This window comes from Chiloscyllium punctatum, chromosome 14 (genome assembly GCF_047496795.1).
Source record: "Chiloscyllium punctatum isolate Juve2018m chromosome 14, sChiPun1.3, whole genome shotgun sequence".
Taxonomy (NCBI): domain Eukaryota; kingdom Metazoa; phylum Chordata; class Chondrichthyes; order Orectolobiformes; family Hemiscylliidae; genus Chiloscyllium; species Chiloscyllium punctatum.
The window spans coordinates 1590070-1616404 of record NC_092752.1 but is presented as its reverse complement, the minus strand read 5'-3'; the positions used below and the strand labels follow the sequence as shown (position 1 = coordinate 1616404).

The 26335-nt window shown below is 45.0% G+C and overlaps 1 protein-coding gene across 7 annotated transcripts in view; it reads left to right on the top strand.

Annotated features, from left to right (window-relative positions):
• Positions 1-26335, top strand: part of bdh2 (3-hydroxybutyrate dehydrogenase, type 2) — a 95050-nt gene that overhangs the window by 29204 nt on the left and 39511 nt on the right. For all 7 annotated transcript variants that reach the window (XM_072583722.1, XM_072583724.1, XM_072583721.1 and 4 more), the window contains one exon: positions 23725-23821. In XM_072583722.1, the coding sequence (XP_072439823.1) occupies positions 23725-23821 (97 nt within the window). The remainder of the gene's footprint in view (positions 1-23724; positions 23822-26335) is intronic.

Genomic DNA, 26335 nt, shown 5'->3' with positions numbered 1-26335 from the left:
CCCCTGCTCCAAGGGCAGGCCAGTGCAGTATGCGGAGAGGGAAGATAATGACATTAATATGGAAATGTCAAGACTATTGAAAGAACTTGGCTCAGTAAGCTTCGCATGATCAGGAAGGGAGATCCCTTCCAGAGTGATGCACAACTTGAGTGAGGATATATTCAGGGAATTTGGTGGCAACGTGAAAGCAGAGGGGAACGAGGTACTTTTTGCTTGCTTTTGTTTTGGCTCATAATTTGTTTTAAAAACAGGATAAATTGCAGCCCAGGATTAGGGGTCCAGCACAAGAGTGACATCACTTGCAAACCATAAATTCTTTGGTGATTGCTACTAACTTGGCTGTCTACAGTGTTATAAAGTTAAAAATCACACAAACACCAGGTTATAGTCCAACAGGTTTATTTGGAAGCACTAGCTTTCATAGCGCTGCTCCTTCATCAGGTGGTCCCAAAAGCTAGTGCTTCCAAATAAACCTGTTGGGACTATAACCTGGTGTTTGTGTGATTTTTAACTTTGTACACCCCAGTCCAACACCGGTACCTCCAAATCATGACCACAGAGTTATAATTTTTATAGGTTACGGGGTTATAGGTTGTAGGTTACAGGGTTATAGGTTACTTTCAGATTGAAGTCAAAAAGTGTGATACTGGAAAAGCACAGCCGGTCAGGCAGCATCCAAGGAGCAGGAGAACCAACGTTTCGAGCATAAGATCTTCATCAGGAATGGGTGGCCCCAAGAGGACTGAGCAATAAATGAGTGGGGGGTGTGTGGAGAAGGTAGCTGGAAATGTGATAGGTGGATGAAGGTGGGAAGATGGTGATAGGTCAGAGAGGAGGGTGGAGTGGAGAGGTGTGAAGGAAGATGGACAGGTAGGACAGTTCAATAGGCGCTGTCAAGTTGGAGGGTTGGATCTGGGATAAGGTGGGGGGAGGAGAAATGAGGAAACTAGTGAAATCCACATTGATCCCATGTGGCTGGAGGGTCCCAAGGTGGAAGATGAGGTGTTCTTCCTCCAGGTGTTAGGAGGCTAGAATCAGGCGGTGGAGGAGGCCCAGGACTTGCAAATTCTTGGTGGAATGGGAGGGGGAGTTGAAGTGCCCAGCCATGGGGCGATGTGGTTGTTGGGTGTGTGTGTCCCAGAGATGTTCCCCGAAATGTTCCATGAGTTGGCCTCCTGTCTCCCCAGTGTAGAGGAGACCATTTTGAGAGCAATGGACACAGTGGATGAGGTGTTTGGATGTGCAAGAAAATCTCTGTCAGATGTGGAAGGATCCTTTGGGGCCTTGGATGGAGGTGAGGGGGAAGTGTGGGCACAATTTTTACACCTCACGCAGTGGCAAGGGGAGGTGCAGGGGTGGAGGGTCCTGCAGGGGTCAGTGTTGGGACTGCAATTATTGACATTATACATTAATTTTGAAATAGTAATTGGGAACAAAGACATCAGTGAGTTGCTGAAGAGGTACTTTGCATCATCCTTCACTGTTGAAGACACCAGTGGCATACCAGAATTTTGAGAAATTCGGGAGCAGAGGTGAGTGTAGTGGTCATCACTGAGGAGAAGGTGGAGGGAAAGCTGAAAGGTCTGAAGGTGGATTAATCATCCAGACTGGATGGACCGCACCCCAGAGTTCTGAACGAGATAGCTGAGGAGATTGTAGAGGCATTGATGGTGATTAGATTAGATTAGATTCCCTACAGTATGGAAAAGGCCCTTCGGCCCAACAAGTCCACACCGACCTTCTGAAGAGTAACCCACCCAGATCCATTCCCTTACCCTGTATTTACCCCTGCCTAATGCACCTAACACTACAGGCAATTTAGCATGGCCAATTCATCTGACCTGCACATTTTTGGACTGTGGGAGGAAACTGGAGCACCCAGAGGAAACCTACACAGACACTGGGAGAACGTGCAAACTCCACACAGACAGTCGCAAGAGGCAGGTATCGAACCTGGGTCGCTGGCAGCGTGCGGCAGCAGTGCTAACCACTGAGCCACCATGTGATCTTTCAGGAATCACTAGAGTCAGGAAATGTCACAGAGGACTGGAAAATAACTAATGTAAGAAGGGAGGGAGGCAGAATACCAGAAAGTATAGGCCAATTAAATTGAAAGATATTGTAGAGTACTTGGAAGTGCATGGTAAAATATTGCTGAGACAGCATTGCTTTGTCAAGGGGAGGTTATGTCTGACAGATTTGTTAGAATTCTTTTGAGGTGGTAACGAGCAAGTTAGACAAAAGAGAGCCAGTGGACATGGAGTCGTAGAGATATACAGCACAGAAACAGACCCTTTAATCTAACTCGTCCATGCCAACCAGATATCCTAACCTAATCTAGTCCCATTTGCCAGCACTTAGCCCATATCCCTCTAAACCCTTCCTATTCATATACCCATCCAGATGCCTTTTAAATGCTGTAATTGTATCAGCCTCCACCACTTCCTCTGGCAGCTCATTCTACACACATACCACCCTCTGCATGAAAATGTTGTTCCTTAGGTCTGTTTTAAATCTTTCCCCTCTCACCCTAACCCTATGCCCCTCTAGTTCTGGACTCACCAACCCAGGGGAAAAACCTTGTCTGTTTATCCTATCCATGTCCCTTATGATTTTTATAAGGTTACCCCTCAGCCTCCGACGCTCCAGGGAAACAGCCCCAGCCTGTTCAGCCTCTCCCTATAGCCCAAATCCTCCAACCCTGGCAACATCCTTGTAAATCTTTTCTGAACCCTTTCAAGTTTCACAACATCCTTCCTGTAGGAGGGAGGTATGATCTATTTGGATTTCCAGAAGGCTTTTGACAAGGTGCCGCACAGGAGGTTGCTCAACAAGATAAGAGTCCATGGTGTTAGGGCAAGGTACTGGCATGGAGAGAGGATTGGCTGACTGGCAGAAGGCAGAGAGTGGGCATAAAGTGGTCTTTTTAAGGGTGGCAGCTGGTGACTGGTGGGGTTCCACAGGGATCAGAATTGGGACCACATCTATTCATGTTATACATTAACAATCCAGATGAACTGAGGGTACTGTTGAGGAAGTGGGGAGGCAGTAGAAGGATTTGGACAGGCTAGGAGAGTGGGCAAAGAAGTGGCAGTTAGAGTACACTGTGAGAAGGTGTGAGGTTGTGCCCTTTGGTAAGAAGAATAGAGACGTGGACTATTTTCTAAATGGGGAAAGGCTTCTGAAATCTGAGGCACAAAGGGACAAGGAAGTCCTAATTCAAGAATCCCTTCAGGTTAACGTGCAGGTTCAGTTGGCAGTCAGGAAGGCAAATGTAATGTTTATATTCATTTTGAGAGGACTAGAAAAAAGGGAAGAGATGTACTGCTGAGGCTGTATAAGGCTGTGGTCAGACTGTGGAATATTGTGAGCAGTTTTGAGCCCTGTATCTAAGGAAGGACACGATGACGTTAGAGGGGATAGTTTTACAAGAATGATGCTGGGGTTGAAGGGCTTGTCATATGAGGAACACTGGAGGACTCTGGATTTGGTGCTCCATGGAGTTTAGAAAGATATGGGGGGCTTTCTGCTGAAACTTAGAGTTTCAAGAGGCCTAGATAGAGTGACATCCAGTAGGAGAAACTAGGACCCAAGGGCACAGCCTCAGAGTGAGCGGGCAACACTTTAGAACTGAGGTTTTTGATTATTCATTCATGAATTGAGGGCATCCCTGGCTTGGCCAGCGTTTATTGCCCATCCCTAATTGTTACGGGTCAACCACATTGCTGTGGGTCTGTAGTCACGTGGAGGCCAGACCAGGTATGGTGGGCAAAGGCAGGTAAAAACAAGGGCTGCAGATGCTGGAAACCAGAGTCTAGATTAGAGTGGTGCTGGAAAAGCACAGCAGTTCAGGCAGCATCCAAGGAGCAGGAAAATCGACATTTTGGGCAAAAGCCCTTCATCAGGAATACAGGCAGGGTGCCTGCGGGGTGGAGAGATAAATGAGAGGGGGGTGGGGGTGGGGAGAAAGTAGCATAGAATACAATAGGTGAATGGGGGTGGGGATGGAGGTGATAAGTCAGAGAGGAGGGTGGAGTGGATAGGTAGAAAGGAAGACAGACAGGTAGGACAAGTCATGGGGACAGTGCGGAGCTGGAAGTTTGGAGCTGGGGTGAGGTGGGGGAAGGGGAAATGAGGAAACTAGTGAAGTCTACATTGATGTCCCGGGGTTGAAGTGTTCCGAGGCGGAAGATGAGGCGTTCTTCTTCCAGGCTCCCGCGAGGAGGTTGAGCAATTCATCAACTTCACCAACACATTCCACCCTGACCTTAAATTTACCTGGACCATCTCTGACACCTCCCTCCCCTTCCTAGACCCCTCCATCTCCATTAATGACAACCGACTTGACACTGACTCCCACAGCTACCTGGATTACACCTCTTCCCACCCTACCTCTTGCAAAAATGCCATCCCATATTCCCAATTCCTCCACCTCCGCCGGATCTGCTCCCAGGAGGACCAGTTCCACCACAGAACACACCAGATGGCCGCCTCCTTTAGAGACCGCAATTTCCCTTCCCTTAAAGATGCCCTCCAACGCACTTCGTCTACATCCTGCACCTCCGCCCTCAGACCCCACCCCTCCAACCATAACAAGGACAGAACGCCCCTGGTGCTCACCTTCCACCCTACCAACCTTCGCATAAACCAAATCATCCATCGACATTTCTGCTATCTCCAAAAAGACCCCCACTAGGGATATATTTCTCTTCCCACCCCTTTCCGCCTTCCGCAAAGACTGTTCCCTCCGTGACTACTTGGTCAGGTCCACGCCCCCCTACAACCCACTTTCCCATCCTGGCACCTTCCCCTGCCACCGCAGGAATTGTAAAACCTGCGCCCACACATCCTCCCTCACCTCCATCCAAGGCCCTAAAGGAGCCTTCCACATCCATCAGAGTCTTACCTGCACATCCACCAATATCACTTATTGTATCCGTTGCTCCAAGCAGAGCACTTTAGGGAACATCTCCGGGACACCCGCACCAATCAACCAAACCACCCTGTGCCCCAACATTTCAACTCCCCCTCCCACTCTGCCGAGGACATGGAGGTCCTGGGCCTCCTTCACCGCCGCTCCCTCATCACCTGACGCCTGGAGGAAGAACGCCTCATCTTCCACCTCGGAACACTTCAACCCCAGGGCATCAATGTGGACTTCACTAGTTTCCTCATTTCCCCTTCCCCCACCTCACCCCAGCTCCAACCTTCCAGCTCAGCACTGTCCCCATGACCTGTCCTACCTGCCTATCTTCCTATCCACTGCACCCTCCTCTCTGGCCAATCACCTTCATCCCCTCCCCCATTCACCAGTTGTACTCTATGCTACTTTCTCCCCACCCCCACCCCCCACCCCCCTCTTATTCATCTCTCCACCCTGCAGGTTCCCTGCCTCTATTCCTGATGAAGGGCTTTTGCCCGAAACATTGATTTTCCTGCTCCTTGGATGCTGCCTGAACTGCAGGTAAGGATGGCAGTTTCCTTACCTAAAGGACATTAGTGAACCAGAGGGTTTCTTTTGACAATTCACAGTTATCATTAGACTCTTCATTCCAGATGTTTTGTTTTACTGAATTCAAGTTTCACTATCTGCCATGGTAGGATTTGAACCCAGATCTCCAGAATATTACCTGGGTCTCTGGATTAACAGTTCCAGTGATAATGCCATGAGGTTATCTCCTCCCTATGGGGAAGAAGAGAAATTTGTTCAGCTGGAGGATGGTGAATCTGTGGAACTATTTGCCACAGAGGCCAAGTCATTGAGTGAATTTAAGACAGAGATAGACAGATAGATTCTTAATAATCAAGAATCAGAATAGTGGGGAGAAGGCAGATAATGGGAGTGAGAAACATCTCAGCCCTGATCAAATGATAGAGCAGGCTCGATGGGCTGAATGGACTAATTATGCTCTTTTGGCCCCAACGCTCTCTGCCCCTCATGCTCTCTGTCCCTCACACTCCTTTGCACTCCCTCTCACACACTCTGTTTTTCACACACACACACATGTCTCACACTGCTTTTCAATTCCACACTGTCTGTAGTATGTACCTCCTTGCACGTGCACTCTGTCTTGCACACTTACTCTCTCACACACTCTGTGTCTCACATACTGTCTCTATCACTGTCACACACACTCTCTCTACTATGTCTGTCTCACTTACCCACACTCACTCTCTCACGCTCTCTCTCTGTCTCGCTCGCTCTATCTCTCTCTATGTCACACTCTCGCTCAATCTCTCTCTCTCTGTCTCTCTAGGTCGCTCTCTCTCACTCTCACTCTGTCGTTCTCTCTTTCTCTCTCTCTCTCTCACTCTATCTATCTCTCTCTCTCTGTCACTATCTTTCTCTTGCTCTATCTCTCTCTCCCTCACTCTCTCTCACTACCTCTCTCACTCTCTCTCACACTCTCTCTCTCTCTGTCTCTATCTCTCTCTGTCTCTTGCCCTCTCTCTCTCTCGCTCTATCTCTGTGTCTCTATCTCTTTCTCCCTCTCTCACTTTATCTCTCTCTCTCACTCACTCGCTCGCTCTCTCTGTCTCTTGCGCTCTGTCTCGCTCTCTCTATCTCTCTCTCTCTTGCTCTATCTCTCTTGCTCTCTCTCACTCTCTCTCTCTCTCTCGGTCTCTCTCTCTCGGTCTCTCTCTCTCTCTCTCTCTGTCTCTATCTCTCTCTCTCACTCGCTCTATCTCTCTATCTCTGTCTCTCTCTCTCTTTTGCTCTGTCTCGCTCTATCTTTCTCTTGCTCTATTTATCTGTCTGTCTCTCTCTCTCTTGTTCTCTCTCTCATTCTCTCTCCCGCTCTATCTCTTGCTCTGTCTCTCTCTCTATCTCTCTCACTCTTTCTCTCTCTTGTTCTGTCTCTCTCTTGCTCTCTCTCGCTCTATCTTTCTCTTGCTCTATTTATCTGTCTGTCTCTCTCTCTCGCTCTAACTCGTGCTCTCTCTCTCGCTCTACCTCTCCATTTTGCTTTAGGTCTCTCTCTCTCGTTCTACCTCACTCTGTCCCCCACTCCCTTTCTCTATCTCTCTCACTCTATCTCTCTCTCATTCGCTCTACCTCTCTCTCTAGCTTTATCTCTCTCTTGCTCTCTCTGTTGCTCTCTCTCTTGTTATATCTCTATCTATCTCTCTTTCTCTTGATCTCTCGCTCTCTTTCTCTCTCTCGATCTATCTCTCTCTCACTGTCTCTCACTCTATCTCTCACCTCTCTTGCTCTATCTATCTGTCTCTCTCTCTCTTGCTCTATCTCATGCTCTCTTCCTCTCACTCTATCTCTCTCTCGCTCTCTGGCTCTCTCACTCTATCTCCTCTCTTGCTTTATCTCTCTCTCTATCTCTCTCTTGTTTGCTCTACCTCTCTCTCTAGCTTTATCTCTCACTTGCGCTCTCTCTCTCTTGTTATATCTCTATATATCTCTCTCTCGATCTCTCTCTCTCGCTCTCTTTCTCTCTCGATCTATCTCTCTCACTGTCTCTCACTCTATCTCTCACCTCTCTTGCTCTATCTGTCTCTCTCTCTCTTGCTCTATCTCATGCTCTCTCCCTCTCGCTCTTTCTCTTGCTCTATCTCCTCTCTTGCTTTATCTCTCTCTCTCTCTCTCTTGTTTGCTCTATCTCTCTCTCTCCCTCTCCCTCACTCTCCCTCTCTCTCGCTCTATATCTCTCTCATTCTATCACTCTCCTCTCTCTACCCTTCTCTCGCTCTCTCACTATCACTTTCCTCTCTTGCTCTATCTGTCTGTCTCTCTCTCTCGCGCTCTCTCTCTCTCGCTCTCGTTTTATCTCTCTCTTTCTGTTTTGCTCTATTTCTCTCTCTCCCTCGCTCTATCTCTCTCTCTCTCTCACTCTATCACTCCTCTCTTGCTCTAACTGTCTGTTTCTCTTTGCTCTCGCTCTATCTCTCTCTCTCTCTGTCTCGCTCTTTCTCTCTCTCACTCACTCACATACTCACATACACCGTCCTGTATATTGTCTCCACTTCAGCAGATGCTAATCACTTCCATACCCTGCCCAAACGTATTTGTGCACCTTCTGTTGTCTGACCCCTCAAATTCCATTCCCATTTCTTCTCCCCAGCAATATTCCTCCCCCCGCCACACCCCCAGCAACTTTCCAATTTCCCTTGCGCGTATTCCTGCCCTTGTCCTCTCTGGGGCAATTGATCCTTTCTCCCCATTACTTATGATTGAGCTTTGGAATGGAAACATCCTCAGGGGAATGAATGGTTCCATTTCTGAGTAACAGTAAGTTTGTATTTCCTGGAGTCCTCCGGGTACTGTGTATTCAGAGGGACCATGGAGAGACACAAACGCATACACACCCCATTGCACAAGGGCTGGGGATGGTAGGGGCAGCTCACCTCATTGCATTGTCTCAGCATATCAGAATCTGCATGTGTGATTGTGTAACCTAGAGGAAATTGGCTTGGGCGGAAAGCCAGGATAAAGATTGAGCATTCGAAGCAGGTGTGTTAGTAGCAGGAAGCTCAGAGTGCTGGCTGGTTCCCATCCTGTATCCAAGCAGCTGCAGCCACTATGCGGGAACCTGAATGAAGTTTAGATGGAGGCTTCTGTGTATTTAGTATCCTGTAATCGGATTATTTATCTTTAATTACTAAACTGCAATGGGTCAAATGCTGCATTCCGCACGCAATTGTCAGCCATCTGATTTTGTCCACAGTCCAGAATAAAGAGAATGTAAGGATGTGGCCCTTAACAATGTACATAATAGTTAATGTGTGCTCCCAGCAAGCTTCTGTAGAACTGAAGCACAACATTGTTACTCTTGTTCTTAGATTAACTTCTCTACAGTATGAAAACAGGCCCTTCAGCCCAACAAGTCTACAATGACCCACCAAGGAATAACTCACCCAGACCCATTCCCCTACCCTATATTTACCCCTGACTAATGCCCCTAACACTACGGGCAATTCAGCACAGCCAGTTCACCTGACCTGCACATCTTTGGATTGTGGGAGGATACTGGAGCACACCCACACAGACACGGGGACAATGTGCAAATTCCACATTGCCTAAGGTTGGAATTGAGCCTGAGTCCCTGCCGCTGGAAGGCAGCAGTGCTAACCACTGAACCACCATATCACCCAGGGTTCTTAAACCCTGTTGTAATGTAGGCCAGTGTGCCATCTGTCTTCCTAACTGCTTGCTGTGCTTGGGTGTTAGCTTTCAGCGATTTATGGATAAGGACACCCAGGTCCCTTTGGACATCACACTTCCCAAACTGTCAACATTTCTGACATATTCTGCACTTACACTACTCCTCCTTCCAAAGTGCATCAACTCACACTTACCCACTTTATATTCCATCTGTCACACACTTGGCCAATTCCCCTTGAAGGTTCTCTGCATCTCTCACAGCACACGTTTCTAATTTCATCATTCCACAAACTTGGAACGATTATGGTTTTCCCTATATTCAAAGCATCAGGATTTATTGCGAACCGCTGAAGTGGAAACACTGATCCTTGCAGTGCCCTCTCATCACAATCTGCTGATCACAGAATCACTGATTTATCCTACTCTGTTTCCTTTCCATTAACCCATCCTCAGTCCATGCCTGTAGATCACCCGTATTCTATGAGTTCTAATTTTGTTCCGAGCCATGTTATTGGGAGGAGTGTGCATCAGTCAGTGTTGCTGTGAGGCAGACTGGGAGCAGCCCTGGGTGAGGAGCAGAGAGGCCCCTCTTCCTATCTGCCAGAACTATATTGAAACTTATTGGCTGCATCAGGCTGTGCACATTGGGAAGGGTGGGTCTGGTTTCATTGCTGCAGAATGCTCCGAATAGTTGGACTGTTCTGTATCAGTTGACGCTTGTGAAGAAACCTGCAAACAAGCTACGATGCACCCTTCAGGTAGAGGTCAGCACGTGGCATCCTCGAGACCCAGAGGGAAAAGGAGAGGGTGGATCTTGTCAGGTTGTTACCTGAGCAGACTGCCAGTCACTTGGTAAAATGCCTCATCACCAGAGCTTTCCAACAAGTAACCAAGACATCATTTGGCTGGTGGTGAGAAGTGCACACCTGGTCTCTGTACATCACCAATGCTGCCCTCAAAGTGGCTACACTGGTAAAGAGACTGTCACACATCTCCTGCTGGAATGTGCCTTTGCAAGGGAAAGCTGGAGAGAGAAGCCATGGTTTTTATTAAGGTTTACCCCGAGCAGCTCCATGACGTGGGACTCTGTGTTCTCCAGTCTGGTCCTCAGGACGCACACGGAAACAAACATCAACTGTCTGGAGGACCATCAACTCAGTGAAAGACACTTATTGGTCTGCCCAAAACTTGCTGGTTTTCCAGTTGAAGGATGCTGCCTGACCTGCTGTGCTTTTCCAGCACCACTCTGATCTAAACTGTAGTTTCCAGCATCTGCAGTCCTCACTTTTTCCAGTTGAAGGAGTTGACCCCCAACTGAGTGTTGCAGACTGGTACATTCCAAGGTCCAGGACAATGTGTTGAGGGATGCGCTGAAGCTTGGGGTAGCTGCTGCCAAGGCGCGGTGGGGAAAGACCACCGTGTAAGGTCCCTCTCCAAACAATAAAGACGGCAAAAGTGAGGTCTGCAGATGCTGGAAAAGCATAGCAGGTCAGGCAGCATCCGAGGAGCAGGAAAAATCGATGTTTCAGGCATAAGCCCTTCATCAGGAATGAGGCTGGAAGCCTCGGGGGTGGAGAGATAAATGGGAGGGTTGGGGCAGGGGAGAAGGTAGCTGAGAGTACAATAGGTGGGTGAAGATGGGGGTAAAGGGGAGAGGTCTGAGAGGAGAGTGGAGTGGATAGGTGGGAAGGAAGATGGACAAGTAGGACAGGTCATGAGGACATGCTGAGCTGGAAAGTTGGAATTGGGGTAAGGTTGAGGGGAAGGGGAAATGAGGAAACTGGTGAAGTCCATGTTGATGTCATGGGGTTGGAGGGTCCCAAGGCAGAAGATGAGGTATTCCTCCAGGCGTCACGTGGTTAGGGCGTGATGATGGAGAAGGCACAGAATAAAGATGGTCTGTTCAGTTGTCAGACTCTCCTATTGCCTCAAATGAATGTAAATAATGTCCTGCATGAATGTAAACGGTAATGAGTGGAAACAGGGTCCTGCACTAATGAGTGTAAACAGTAATGAGTGTAAACCAGTAATGAGTGTAATCCAGTAATGAGTGTAAACAGGGTCCTGCACTAATGAGTGTAAACAGTAATGAGTGTAAACCAGTAATGAGTGTAATCCAGTAATGAGTGTAAACAGGGTCCTGCACTAATGAGTGTAAAACGGTAATGAGTGTTAAACGGTAATGAGTGTTAAATAGTTATGAGTGTTAACGGTAATGTGTTAAACATTTATGAGTGTAAACGGTAATGAGTGTAAACAGGGTTCCGCTGTGAGTTGAAAATGCCTTTGGCTTGCAACCACAGGAAGGTCTGAGGACTGTCCAATTCCAGTGCGATGTTTGTTTTTTTCTGTAAATATTGTACAGAACTGTTATAGTACCCTTTGTATGTATTTATAGATAATCTTCTGTGAATAAAGTATATTTTGCAGTAAAAAACACAGGAAATCAGGTAAGTCATTGGTGGATATTTCTCCCATGTCTGTTTCCATTGACCAATTGGTTTCAAACAGGAACCATTATTACCTCTGAAGGGTGCACTCAGAAAATTCCCTTTTAAAGTACATAACATTGAACTGAGCCAAGGTGGCTGGGCAGGCGATGTGTTACAGCTGTAGTATGTGGGAGCTGGTGGTCACTAGTGTGAACCATGGTGATCACAGCTACAACAGCCTTGGCTGCTTGAGGAGCTACAGCTCTGAGTTGATGAGTTGGAATCTGAACTACAGACACTGCAACACATCAGGACAGGGGAGAGGTATCCACACGCTGTTTCAGGAAACAGTCAGGCCCCTCCGATTAATTTCATCCAGTTTAGTCTGGGGTCAGGAACAGGAGGGTGTGACTATGAATGAGGCAGGTATTGGGATCCAGAATTTGTAGGAGGCTTAGACATTGTCTGAGACAAGTAGGATTGAGGTTCTTACTCCAACTGTGGACAAGCCTGCAGAGAGATTGAGCAAACTGACCACAGCATTGGTACAGATAACCATTCAAGGAGAGAAAGAGAAAGAGCAGAGAAATGGAGCAGTAATATGGAGATGCCAGGGTCAATGGAATATATACAGAGGAACCTCGATTATCCGAATACCAATTATCCGAAAATCTGATTAACTGAAGGAGATCTCGAGGTCCCGATAGAAACATTACACCAAAGACTTGTTTCCAACACTGATCGCGTCTTTTGTTTACAGTGATTAAACAGGCACAGTCTCCAACTGACTGACCTCCCACCCTCTCTCTCCCCAAACTTTCCCTGGAGTTCTACACAGGGGTGTACCCTAGACCCCCCTTCCCCAGATAATCTCTCCAACATTGTCCTGTACAGGGCAAATGTGGAACCTGTCAAAAAGTTGCAGTTATAGGTAGGTTGTGTGTGTGTGTGTGTGTGTGTGCGTGCGTGCATGCGTGTGTGTGTGTGTGTGTGTCTCTGCCCGTGTGTGTCTGCCCCCTGTTTGGACACTTACCCAACAAAGGCAACTGCAGCAGCAGTCTTGTTGGTGTCCAGTCCGACTGCCCTGGAGAGGGGGTCGGGGGGAAGGGGTGTGTGTGTGTGTGTGTTCGGGGTTGGGTGGGTAGTGTTGGAGGCGGGGGGTGTAGGGAGCAGAGTTGGATGGGGCTAGGGCAGAGGGGTGGGGGGGCATATTGTGTGGAGTTGGGGGCGGGGGGGGGGGTCCTCGTGCGCTGTGTGCTGCTGCAGTCTCCTGAACGGGGAGCAGACTTTTTAAAAACTCCGAGCCCCAGAGGAAAGGCATTTAATCGATGAACCGAATAATCGATTATCCGAATGAAACAGTGCCCGCCCATCACGTTCAGATAATTGCAGTTCCCCTGTACTGCTATCTGCAGCAAAGCCCTGAAGGCAGTGTCACTGACCTGGTGGCCAAGTTTGAGGACATCTCTTCTTGGCTGGAGTGGAAGTGGAAAGATCTCATTGTTGAGTTCACCTGGGTAACAATGGCATATGTAGGACTAGGAAAGAGGTTCTGCTGAGGGCTTATGAGCAGTCTGGGACTAAATTAAGTAGAATCACAGAAGTAATAAATCTCCAGACTATTGCCTGAGCCACGTGCAGACTGTGTTAGTAAATAAGGTTAGAGAGGAATTGAGGAAGAAGATTGAAGAAGAAAAGGGTTTCAAAGCATGGAGCATAGGTTCAGTATGGGGAAAAGAGAGCTGTCCTAATGGGAGGGCCTTCATTTCAACCATGCTGAGGCCAGAGTCCTGGTGAAACATTTAACTGTCATTATAGATAGAGCTTTCATTTAAAAGAAATGAAAGAACAGAGGTGCAGGGCAGTGAAGAGGTGAACAATAATCAAAGTGCAACAGGAAAGTGTAGAAAATATATACGAATAGTGGAGCAGGAATTAGAATCAAAGTAAATAATAATGGGAAAAAGTAAAGCTTGGTGTATTCAAAAAGGCATTTGTTGATGATTTAGAAAGGAATAGTGTGCAGGGAATTGGGGGAAAGACAGGAGGTTGGCAGCAGGTAATGATGCTTGCCTGAAGAGCTGGTGCAGGCACTGTGGGCCAAATGGCCACCTTTTATACAGTGGCAGTGCTGTGATAAGGCTCTTCAGGCAGCATTCATAGCAAATGTCACAAATAGAAGTAAATGAATGAATGAAGCAATTACAGAGACATACCCCTCGTGCTGCAGTGATACCGGGACCAGCAATTCACTTCCCAAGAGTAATTTACACTCTGAGGAAATGGAGAAAGAGTAGCTTTGTTAATTAAGTTAAAAATCACATACCAGGTTATAGTCCAACAGGTTTAATTGGAAGCACACTAGCTTTCGGAGCGACGCTCCTTCATCAGGTGATTGTGGAGGGCTCGATCGTTACGATTGAGCCCTCCACTATCACCTGATGAAGGAGCGTCGCTCCGAAAGCTAGTGTGCTTCCAATTAAACCTGTTGGACTATAACCTGGTGTGTGATTTTTAACTTTGTACACCCCAGTCCAACACCGGCATCTCCAAATCATGTTTGTTAATGTAGGAAACTTTCAGTAGGTATCAATAAGGTGATGAATAGTGATACAAGTGTAATAGACAATGATGTGTTTGGGTGCAAGTATGGAATAGCAAGGGAAAGACGTTACAGATGGGAGTTGTCTCAATGAAGGGCAATGTATAAATCTGGAAATAAAGGATGTATGTAAGCAGGTACTGCAATTATCATGGATGACTTCAATCTGCATATTGGCTGGACAAATCAGATCATCAAAGTAGACATGGAAGTAGGGTGCATTAGAGAGTGTTCCTTGGGATAGTAAGTTGTAGAATGTACCTGGAAACAGACTACTTTGAGATAGAATTGATAAGAGATAGAAACATAGAAAATAGGTGCAGGAGTGGGTCCCTTCAGCCTGCCCCACCATTCAATATGATCATGGCTGATCATGCAATCTCACTATCCCACTCCTGCCCCCTCTCCCCATCCCCCTTGATCCCTTTAGGTGCAAGGGCCATGTCCAGTTCCCTCTTGAATCTACCTAATGAACTGGCCCCAGCAGCTTCCTGTGGGAGAGAATTCCACAGGTTCACAACTCTCAGAGTGAAGACATTCTTCCTCATCTCAGTCCTGATTTCAGAGTTAATGATCGTCTAGAGAGTAGTGACCACAATATGTTACACTCTCAAATCTGGTTTGAAGGAGAGAGCAACAGGGGTCTTGGTTCAGTGTCCTTAACCGAAAGAAGAGTAATTGCAGAGGTATAAAGAAAGAGTTGTCTAAAGCGAGCTGGGTAATTAGACAAAGTGGAAGACCTGTCGACAATAAGGCAAATGTTTCATAATGCTCAGAAAAAAAATTATTCCTGTCAAAAAGAAGGATTTGATGAGAAAGATGAACCACACGTGATTTCCTGAACTGTTCAAGAAGGCTGTCCAATTAAAAGCTAAAGCAAATCAAGTGGTGATTACCAGTGGCTGGCCAGAGGTTAGGATTAATTTAGAAACCAGCATCAGAGGGCTATAAAACTAATAAAAAGGGAGAAAAATTATATGCAAGTATAATTGGCTTCTGGCTTCACAGGAGGCTCCCAAGCACTGAGGATGTCACCTAGACAGGGGACGAAACCTTTGCAAGACAAATTCCCAGCTCGGCGAACAGAACCACAACATGCAAGTATATTGCCAAGTAATATAAAAACAAACAGCAAAAGCTTCTAACTGTTTTTAGAAAAGGAGAAAGTAGCTAAAGTGAATGTGGATGTGATTGAGGATGTGATTGGGGAATTGATCATGAGGTACAGGACATTGGCTGGTCACTTAAACCAATATTTTGCATTGTCTTCATGGTGGAGGTTACAATAAACATCCCAAGGATATCCAGTACACCAGGTACTAACAGCAGGAAAGATCTTGTAATAGTCTGTATCATGACGAACAAAGTATTTGACAGAACAATAGGACTAAAGGCAGACAAGGCACCAGGATGTGATGGCCTGCATTCAAGGGGTTTAAAGGAAGTGGCTGCTGGGATAGGAGGCATTGCTGAAAGTATTCAGAATTCACTAGATTCCAGGAGGGTTCCAGCGATGTGAAAAAAATGCGAATGTGACTCCCCTCTTCAAGAAGGGAGAGCGACAGAATGCAAGATACTGGAGACCTGTTATTTGTCATTGGGAAAATGCTATTAAGGAAGAAATAACAAGACATTTAGAAAGCTTAAAGTAGTCAGACAGAGTCTTCATGGTTTTGTGGAAAGGAAATCATGTTTGATTAATTTGCTGTGGTAATTTGAGGATAGAATAAGCAGAGTTGATGAAGGATAGATGCAGTTTATTCAGGCTTCCTGAAGGCATTAGATGAAGTGTCACATGAAAGATTATTGTAAATGATAGAGTCCCAGTCCTGGGGTAATGTATTCGTGTGGATTGAGGATCAGTTAACACACGGAAAACAGATATTTGGGACTAAAAACTGAAAGAACTACAGAAGCTGTAAATCAGAAACAAAAACAGAAATTGCCGGAAAAGCTTAGCAAATCTGGCAGCATCTGTGGAGAGAAATCAGAGAAACCCCCTCTTTCGAGGAAGGGTCTCTCGACCTGAAATGTTAACTCTGATTTCTCTCCACGAATGCTGTCAGACCTGTTGAGCTTTTCTCGCAGTTTGTGTTTTTGTTAGATGTTTGGGGCAAGTGGGTTCTTTTCCTAAAAAAAAATCAAAAGCAGTCTGTTTCTAATTGTTTCCTAAACATACTGCTTGAGAAAATCATGTACATATGAGGAACTTATCCTCCACCAGCAATAGTGCTCATGAGATTTCCCCAGTCTATATGTAGATTGAAATATCTATGATTACTGCATCAGCCTTCTTACATGCACATCCAATTTCCTGGTGTACTCAGTATCCCACATTACTGGACTGTGTTGTATTCCTATACATAGCTCCAGCCAACATTTATCACCCCTACTATTTCTTAGCTCTATCCAGACACATTCTGCATCTTGTTTTTTCTGATCCAATATCCTCTCTCTCACTAAAGAATTAACTCCATCTGTAATTATCAGCACCTCCTTTACTTTTAGTCTCTCCTTCCTAAATGTTGAGTATCCTTGAATATTCAGTTGTTAGTCTCGGTCACCATGCAGCCACCATTCCAAAATGGCAATGAGACAATGATGATCATCATGGCAATTACAAGCTTAGATTAAGTCTGAGTATTTGATTTCTAGAACTGGAAAAGTTGAAGTGGGATCATATCAAATGGATTAAGTAAAGGTCAGGAACATGTTTTATTTTCACGCAGAGTGGTGTGGGTACTTGGAGCTCATTGCCTGGAAGGAGGGCAGAAACAGGAAACCTCAAGGTATTTAAGAACTGTTTGGATGAACCCTTACAGTGCTTTAGTGTATAAGGCTATGGGCTAAGTGCCAGAAAATGAGATTACAATAATCAGTGTGGACATGATGGGTCAAAGAGTCTCTATCTATGCTGCAAAACTCTTTGACTAAATGATTCTAACTTAGCAACTGAATCAGTTTTGATTGAATCCTGTTTGATTTATTCTGAAAAACATTTAAATAGACTGTTATCATCCCATTTTACCGAGCTTCCAAACCTTTGAACAGTGCTGACAGTGTTTATTTTGAGCTCTATACTGTCTGACTTTCCCATAATGAAGAGCCTTGTGATGTTTTATAATAAGCGTGCTATTGAAGTGCATCTTGCTGCTGATATGGTGGATAGGTTTATGTTTTGATCGAACATATAGTAAGACAAGACCAGCACTAGGTGATGTTGTTGTGTTATAATCACTCAACAGTGCAGATGAGAGATGTATTGGAATCCTGAACCACAATGCCTGGCTGAGTATAAAAGTTTAATATTGCTGACAAAAGATAATTTGATGATGCTTTTCATCCTGCTCTCTTTGTCCCTATTTTGTTGTGATGTGGTTCCAGTACTTGGATTGTACATCCCTAGGACTGGCAGATCATAGAGTCATAGAGATGTACAGCATGGAAACAGGCCCTTCAGTCCAACTCATCCATGCTGACCAGGTATCCTAACTTAAGCTAGTCCCATTTGCCAGCATTTGACTCATATCTCTCTTAACCCCTCCTATTCATGTGTCCACCTAGATGCCTTCAAAATGTTGTAATTCTACCAGAAGTTGAATTAAGAAGTTTTGTTGGAAGTAGAATATAGGGATCTTTACTGTGTATCTAACCCCATGCTATCCCTGTCCTGGAAGCATTGATCAGCACATATCAAGCAACATTTCCTTTTCTGAGGAAGGGTCACTTGACCCAAAATGTTAACTCTAATTTCTCTCCACAGATGCTGCTAGACTTGCTGAGCTTTTCCAGCAATTTTGGTTTTTGTTTCACATTTCCCTTTGGCTGTTTGCAGCAAACAGGGTAACTGGCCATTCCTGTCCAGGCTGCATTTGGAATATTTTCAGCACTGGCTCCAAAGGCACATCAGGTTCTACACTTGGACAATGGTTGCTGGATAATCGTGACTGTGTGAAGAATTACCAGTTGTAAATTGGACTTGCAGAGTGGCATGTACTGGAAGCAGCATTTATCAATAGGTCGAGTCCCTATTGTCCCAAAGGATCATTGAGCTGCTCTCAATAGAGAGAGACAACTGTGTGCTGAGTTTAATCTGGAGATCATTACCCCTCAGTCGAGGGGGGAGGTGGACAAGATGGGACCTTGATGGTAGTCTCAGGCAGTGCAAGAACTAAACCTGTGCTGGAGGCATCACTCTTCATCAGAAACCAGCCATCCAGCCAAGTGAGAGAACCGTCTCCTGATACATCAATGTATCAGGAGAAAGTGAGGACTGCAGATGCTGGAGATCAGAGCTGAAAATGTGTTGCTGGAAAAGCGCAGCAGGTCAGGCAGCATCCAAGGAGCAGGAGAATCGACGTTTCTTTCCTGAAGAAGGGCTCATGCCCGAAACGTCGATTCTCTTGCTCCTTGGATGCTGCCTGACCTGCTGCGCTTTTCCAGCACCACATTTTCAACATCAATGTATCAGGCAGACAGAATGAACACACACATACACTGCATCTGTCCACAGTCATTCACTGTTCATTTCCCAGGGCGAAGCCAGAATCGATCAGAATCAAACCTTCTGGCATAAAATCTAGACAAAGCTTAACTATTAAATATCAATCAAACTGTTACATCTTCCATGGTAAAACCTCTAGCAATTAAAGTCTCCTTTTCAACCAATCAAAACGCCTCTCAACAGAAACTCAAATGCACTCACCATGTGAAAATAATAGCTACAAGAGCAGGTCAGAGGCTAGGGATACTGTGGCTGGTAACTCCCCTCCTGACTCTCCATAGCCCGTCCACCATCTACAAGGCACAGTCAGGAGTGGGATGGAATACTCCCCATTTGCCTGGATGGGAGCAGCTCCAACAACATTCAAGAAGCTTGACACCATCCAGGACAAAGCAGCCAACTTGATTGGCACCACATGTTGGGGCGGCAGGGAGACTCAGTGGTTAGCACTGCTGCCTCGCAGCCCCAGGGATCCAGGTTCAATTCCAGCCCCGGGTGACTGTCTGTGTTAGTTTCTTCAGGGTGCTCCGGTTTTCTCCCACAGTCCAAAAAGGTCAGGTGAATTGGCCATACTACATTACCCCATGGTATGTTCAGGGATGAGTAGGTTAGGTGCATTAGTCAGGGGTAAATGTAGAGTAAAAGGGTAGGGGAATGGGTCTGGAGGGGGGAATACTCTTTGGTGGTGTGGACTTGTTAGGCCAAATGGCCTGTTTCCACACTGTAGGGATTCTATGAAAATAAACGAAGCAATGTGAGAGGATGGAAAAAGAAAGGCAGTCCAAAAATCTTCTATACAATTATAAGCAGTCTTTTCTCCTTCATAGACACACTCTCAGGATCCAGGATGTTTTCCTTCCCTTGCGATTCGATGGGATGGTGAGATGGTTTATCAGTTCAATGTGCAAGTTTCAGACTCTGCTGTGTGTGGGTCAGGCGGTGATTAAAGGACCAGTAGACAGGCTGTTTGGAGGCCGATGCATTCTCTCCACACCTTGTGATAAAAGGAGGCATGGGATTGATTAGGAAGTAAGAACGGTGTTTATGTGTGAAGGCCACTGTCATGGCTGAGATACTAACTGAATATGTTATGTCTCGCTTCATCAAGGGAACAGATGCTCCTAAAGCATAATTTGAAAAGAGGTAATTGAATTTATGAAGGCACAGAAAATTGATCCTAGGACTATGAGACATTGGAAATGATGTTGATCAATCAGCTCATCAATTCCACTTTGCCATTCAATAATAGTTAGAGACATAGGGTTACACCCGAAACATTGACTTCTCACCTGCCTGGCTTGCTGTGTTCTTCCAGCCTCCTGTCTGTCTACTTTGCCATTCAATTATATCATGGTTGATCTGATAATCCTCCCCTCCATGTTCCTTTTCCCTATAAAACCTTAGATTCTCTTAATGATTAAATACCTGTCTGTCTCAGCCTTAAATATACTTAACAGCCCAGTCTCTACAGCCCTGTGTAGTAAACAATCCCACAGATTCACTAACCTCTGATCGAAGAAGTTTCTCCCCATCTCTGTTAAATGTGTGACCCCTTAGTTTGAGATTATACCCTCTGGTCCTAGACTCTCCCACAGGAGAAACAACCTTTCTGCATCTTCCCTGTCAAGTCCCTGAAGAATCTCATGTTTCATTAAGATTTCCTCTTATTCTTCTAAACTCTAATTAGAAAGGCAGAACCTGCTGGATCTCTCCTCATCCCCAGGGTCAGCTTGCGAACCTTCTCTCGATTACCTCCAATGTCAACGAGGCAGAAGTGGGTACTGCAGATGCTGGAGATTGGAATCAAGGTCAGAGTGGTGCTGGAAAAGCGCAGCAGGTCAGGCAATATCCGAGGTGCAGGAAAATCGACGTGAAGGGCTTTTTTCTGAAACATAGACTCTCCTGCTCCTCAGATGCTGTCTGACCTGCTGTACCTTTCCAGCATCACTCTAATCTTACCTCCAATGTCACTCTATTTCTTAGATAAGGGGACACAAATTCTAGTAATGGCCTGACTAATACCTTGTACAGTTTTAGCAAGACTTTCCCATTTTTCTACTCCCTTCCCTTTGAAACCAAGGCCCTATCACCCTATTTCTGATTTATGCTCTAGGACCCTGTTGTAGCTCCCCCTTATCCTGCCAAAGAGTGTAAACTAATATTTTCCCACATTGTGTTTGATCTGCCAGATTTGTGTCCATTGGTATCATGTTGCTGCAGACTCTGTGTGCCATCCTCATCACTTGCCCTCCCACCTCTTTATGTATCATCCGCACATTTTATGACAGTACAATCGCTTTGCTCATCCACATCATTAATGTCTATTGGAAATAATTGTGGCCCTATACTGATCTACATAATACTCTACTAGTTACACGTCACCATCTTGAAAATGCCTTCCTTATCCCAATCCTGTTCTATTAGTCACCGGTTATCTACCCATGGTAATCCACTTCCCAACCCAACCCCCCCACCGCTGACACCATGGGCATTTATCTCATTAAGTAGTCTAATGTGTGACCCCTTGTCAAACACCTTCTAGAAACGCAAATAAATTACAGCTACTTATCATTACTCTATCCTGCTTGTTAACTGTTCAAAGAATTCTAATAAATTTGTTAGACATAATTCCCCCTTTGTGAGGCTTAGCCAACTCTGGTTAGTTACATGTTTTTTTAAATGCTTGGATATTACATCCTTTATCATAGATTCTAACATTTTCCCAATGAGAAATGTTAAGCTAAAGTAGCCTACAGTTACCTGCTTTTCTTTCTCCTTCCCCTATTGAACAAGGGGGTTACATTCATAGTTTTGGCTTCTAGAGTGCATCCATTATCGCTGTGGCAATTTCCTTTAATATATTCAGGTGCAGCCAATCAGGTCCCAAGGACATGTCAACATTTAGCCTTATACACCCTCCTGGTACTTTTCCCTAGTGGTAGTTATTGTGTTTGTTTCTCTTGCCCCTTGATTTGGTATTTTGGAATCCTGTTAGTGCCTTCCACTGTGAAGACTGATGCAAAGTATTTATTCAACTCCCTTATTTTCATTTGTTCCCCATTATTATTTCCCCATAGCGGAGGTGTTAGTTAGTGGTGGTCTTTCAGGAATCACTAGAGTTAGGAATGGTCCCAGAGGACTGGAAAATCACTAACATGACACCCCTGTTTAAAAAGGGAGTAAGGCAAATGGCCGCTTAGCCTAATCTACATTGCGTTAGATTTTGGAGTCCATTGTGAAGGATGAGATTTCTGAATACTTGGAAGTATACAGTAAAATAGGGCAAAGTCAACATGGTTTCATCAAGGGGAGGTCATGCATAATAAATCTGTGAGAATTATTTGAGGAGGTAACAAGCAGGTTAGACCAAGGAGAGCCAAGGGATGTTGTCCACCTGGACTTCAAGAAGGTCTTTGACAAGATGTCACACAGGAGAATGCTGAGTAAGACAAGGGCCCATGGTATTAGAGGCAAGATAGAAGATTGGCTGTCTGGCATTGGCAGAGAGTGGGGATAAAAGAGTCCTTCTCAGTGTGGCAGTCAGTGACAAGTGGTGATCCGCAAGAGTCAGTGTTGAAACCACAGCTTTTCACTTTTTATATGTTAATGATCTCGATGAAGGAACTGAGGGCATTCTGGCTCGGTTTGCAGATGATACAAAGATAGGTAGAGGGTCAGGTAGCATTGAGGAGGCAGGGAGGCTGCAAAAGGATTTGAGGAGAAAGTGAGGACTGCAGATGCTGGAGATCAGAGCTGAAAATGTGTTGCTGGAAAAGCACTTTTCCAGCAACACATTTTCAGTGCAGAAGGATTTGGACAGGTTAGGAGAGTGGGCAGAGAAGTGGCAGATGGAGTACAACATGGGAAAGTGTGAGGTAATGCAATTTGGTAGGAAGAATAGAAGCATGGACTACTTTCTAAATGGGGAGAAAATTCAGAAGTCTGAAGTGCAAAGAGACTTGGGAATTCTAGTCCAGGATTCTCTCATGGTAAACTTGCAAATTGAGTCAGTTGTTAGAAAAGGAAATGCAATTATGGTATTTATTTTGAGAGGACTTGAATATAAAAACAGGGATGTACTTCTGAGACGCTGTAAGGCTCTGGTCAGACCACATTTGGAATATTTTGCACAGTTTTGGGCCCCATCTTTTAGGAAGGATGTACTGGCCCTGGATGTTCAGAAGAGGTTCATGAGAATGGTCCCAGGAATGAAAAGTTTTAACATATGAGGAACGTTTGAGGAATCTGAGTCTATACTTGTGGAAGTTTAGAAGGATGAGGTGGATCTAATTGAAATCAATAGAATACTAAATGGCCTAGACAGAGTTGATGTTGGGAAGATGTTTCCATTGGTAGGAGAGACTGGGAGCTGAGGGCACAGCCGTAGAGTAAAGGGAAGACCTTTTAGAATGGAGATAATGAGAAACTCCTTCAGCCAGAGAGTGGGGAATCTATGGAATTCACTGCCACAGAAGGCTGTGGAGGCCAGGGCATTGAGTATATTTAAGACGGAGATAGATAGACTCTTGATTGTCAAGGGGATAAAGGGTTACACGGAGAAACTTATCCTATTCCTGATGAAGGGTTTTTGCCCGAAACGTTGATTTCGCTGCTCGTTGGATGCTGCCTGAACTGCTGTGCTCTTCCAGCACCACTAATCCAGTGTTGTTTTCAACCTGAGTTACTCAATCTCAAACTGAATTGTTAATTCAGCCATGCTACAGATGCTGGTGCAATAGAGAATTCTGAAGAAATGTTTTTGAGCAGAGCGTGAGAGTATGGAATTTACTACCGTGGGAGTGGTGGAGGTGAATAGTATTGATACATTTAATGGGATGTGTGGGAAAAGGTGGAAGGAATTGTGCTGATAGGGTGAGATTAAGGTTGGACAGGACAAAATTTGACTGGACCATAACACTCGTGGGTTGATTGAGCTTAAGGGTGTGTCATATATCCTGTGTAATTCTGAACAACATGCATTGTAAGTCTTGTGAATTCTCTATTATTGTCCCCTTATTGCTAAGCAATAAACTAACCTGAATTTCTGTTCAACATTTTTGTTTCCTAACAGGTATTGAAACGAAAGTACTGGATGTGACTCAGAAAGTGCAAGTAGAAATGCTGGCCAAGGACATTGAAAATATTGATGTCCTGTTCAACTGTGCAGGGTAATATTGATATTAAAATTAAATATATTTTAAGATAAATCTTTTCATGGCAAAGAAATGGATATTTGCCTTTTGCCTTTATATTGCCAATATTTAGACCATTGTTACTTTTAGAGAGTGCATGAACTCACTTTCAAATGTACTAGGTGTCAATAACATACACAATAAGTTGATAGCCTGTTAATGAAAAATTGAACATAAATATGTGGAACGTTATTCATGAGAACAATAATCAAGATGTTAAGGATAGAATGAAATAATTTAATGTTTGGAAGTAGATTACCATTTACTCAGGCATGTTTTAATTTCAATGTTTGGGGGGGGGGGTGCACAGTGCCGTGGTGATGTCACTGGAAGAGTAATTTGGAATCCCAGGCTAATGTTTTGAGGACATGCAGCAAGAGATGAGGGAACCAGCAAAACTGATTTCACCCTGTCCTCACCAATCTACTTGCCACAGGCGCATCTGTTGGTGACAGCATTCAAGAGAATGAACAGCACACAGTCCTTATGGAGACAAAGTCCCATATTCGCATTAGGAATACCCTCTGTAGTGCTGCATGGTGCTATCACTTTGCTAAGTGGGACGGGCTTAAAACAGATCTGGCAATTTAAAACTGTGACTTGGAGGTGCCGGTGTTGGACTGGGGACAAAGTTAAAAATCACACAACACCAGGTTATAGTCCAACAGGTTTGTTTGGAAGCACTAGCTTTTGGAGCAACAACCACCTGATGAAGGAGCAGTGCTTTGAAAGCTAGTGCTTCCAAATAAGCCTGCTGGACTATAACATAGTGTTGTGTGATTTTTAAATTTAAAACAGGGCATTCATGAGGCACTTTGTGCCATCAAGGGAAGCAGAATTGTATTTGACCACAATTTGTGACCTCTTGGCCCAACATATATCCTATTGTCCTCAAACCACGAGAACAACAACACTGGTTCAATGAAGAGGAGGAGCAGTAGCAGCAGTCAGTTCTGCTAGAACGCGCGTTTCTTCAACGCAAATTGGCTATAACACAATTGAAGAATTTAGACCGTAACTTGTAGAATGCAAATTTTCCTTACCAGTATTGTCTATAATACATTTCCGGTCCCATCGGTTTAAATGGTGCAGCTGTGACATGATTTTCTTTTTACGTGGGATCGCACTGGAACAGAACTATCATTTTGTCTCAAAACAGACTGCAGGAAGCCTGTGAAGCTGCACAACAGGATTGGCTGCATGTCACACTGCATAAGCAGCATGCAGTAGACTGGACTAAGTGATCAAGTAACTAACAGATAAGATTTGAGTGCTGCGGTCCTGTACAGCCGGTCATGAACTGTGGTGGACAATTAAATAACTCTGACAGATCAGGCTTGTCAAATATCCCCACCCTCAATCATGAGAAGACAAGTGCAGCAGTGTGAAAGGCGAGGCTAATATAAGTACATCTAAGTTGAGCCAAAAGGAACAAGTGGCTGATCCATTTCAGCCTCTCCTAGAGGATCACAGCATCACAGATGATAATGAATTTGGTTCACTCTCTGTGATGTCGAGAAATAGCTGAAGATACTGGGTACAGCAAAGGCTTGTGCCAGTATTCTAACAATGATATTAAAGACTTGTGCCACTAACAGTGTTAAAGAACCAGCCACTCCCCTAGCTAGGCTTTGCAATATTGGCATCTACTCAACAATGTGGAAATTGCCCAGCTTTATCCTGTGCACTAAAAGCAAGACAAAACTAAAGACCTATAAGTCTACTCTCCATTGTCAGGAACGTGATGGAAAGTGTCGGTGATAGCGTTATTCTTTTACTGGGGAACTGGATAAAGTGCTCACTGATGCTCAACTTAGTTTCTGTCAGGGCTATTAGCTCCTGACCTTGTTACAGCTTTGGTCCAAGTTCAGACAGACAGAAGAGTTAAAGTCCAGAAGTGAAGTGGAGTTGCAGCTTTTGACGTCAAGGTCACATTTGACCAAGTGTGGCATAAAGGAGCTGTAGCAAAACTGGACTCAGTCAGAATCAGGAGAAACTCTCCATTGGTTAGAGTCATAGGTGGCACAGAGAAAATGGTTGTTGTAGTGGGAGACCAATCATCTCAGCTCCAGGACATCTCTGCAAAGATTCTCTTGGGGGAGTGATGTCGACTCAGCCATCTTCAGCTGCTTCATCAATGACTTTCTCTCCTTCATAAGGTCAGTCATGGGATGTTCGCTGATGATTGCATATTCATCATTTGCAACTCTTCAGATACTGAAACAGTCTGTGTTCAATATTCAGGCATAGGCCAGTAAATTGTAAGTAATATTTGCACTGCACAAGTGCCAGGCAATGACCATCTCCAACAGTACACAATCTAACCATTGCCCCTTGATGTTCAATGGCGTTACCATGACTGAATCCCTAACTATCAACATTCTGGGGGTTACCATTAATCAGGAACTGAACTGGACTAGCCATATAAATGCTGTAACTGTTAATGAAGGTTAGGGACTTGAATTCTTGCCGAGTACCTCACCTCCTGTC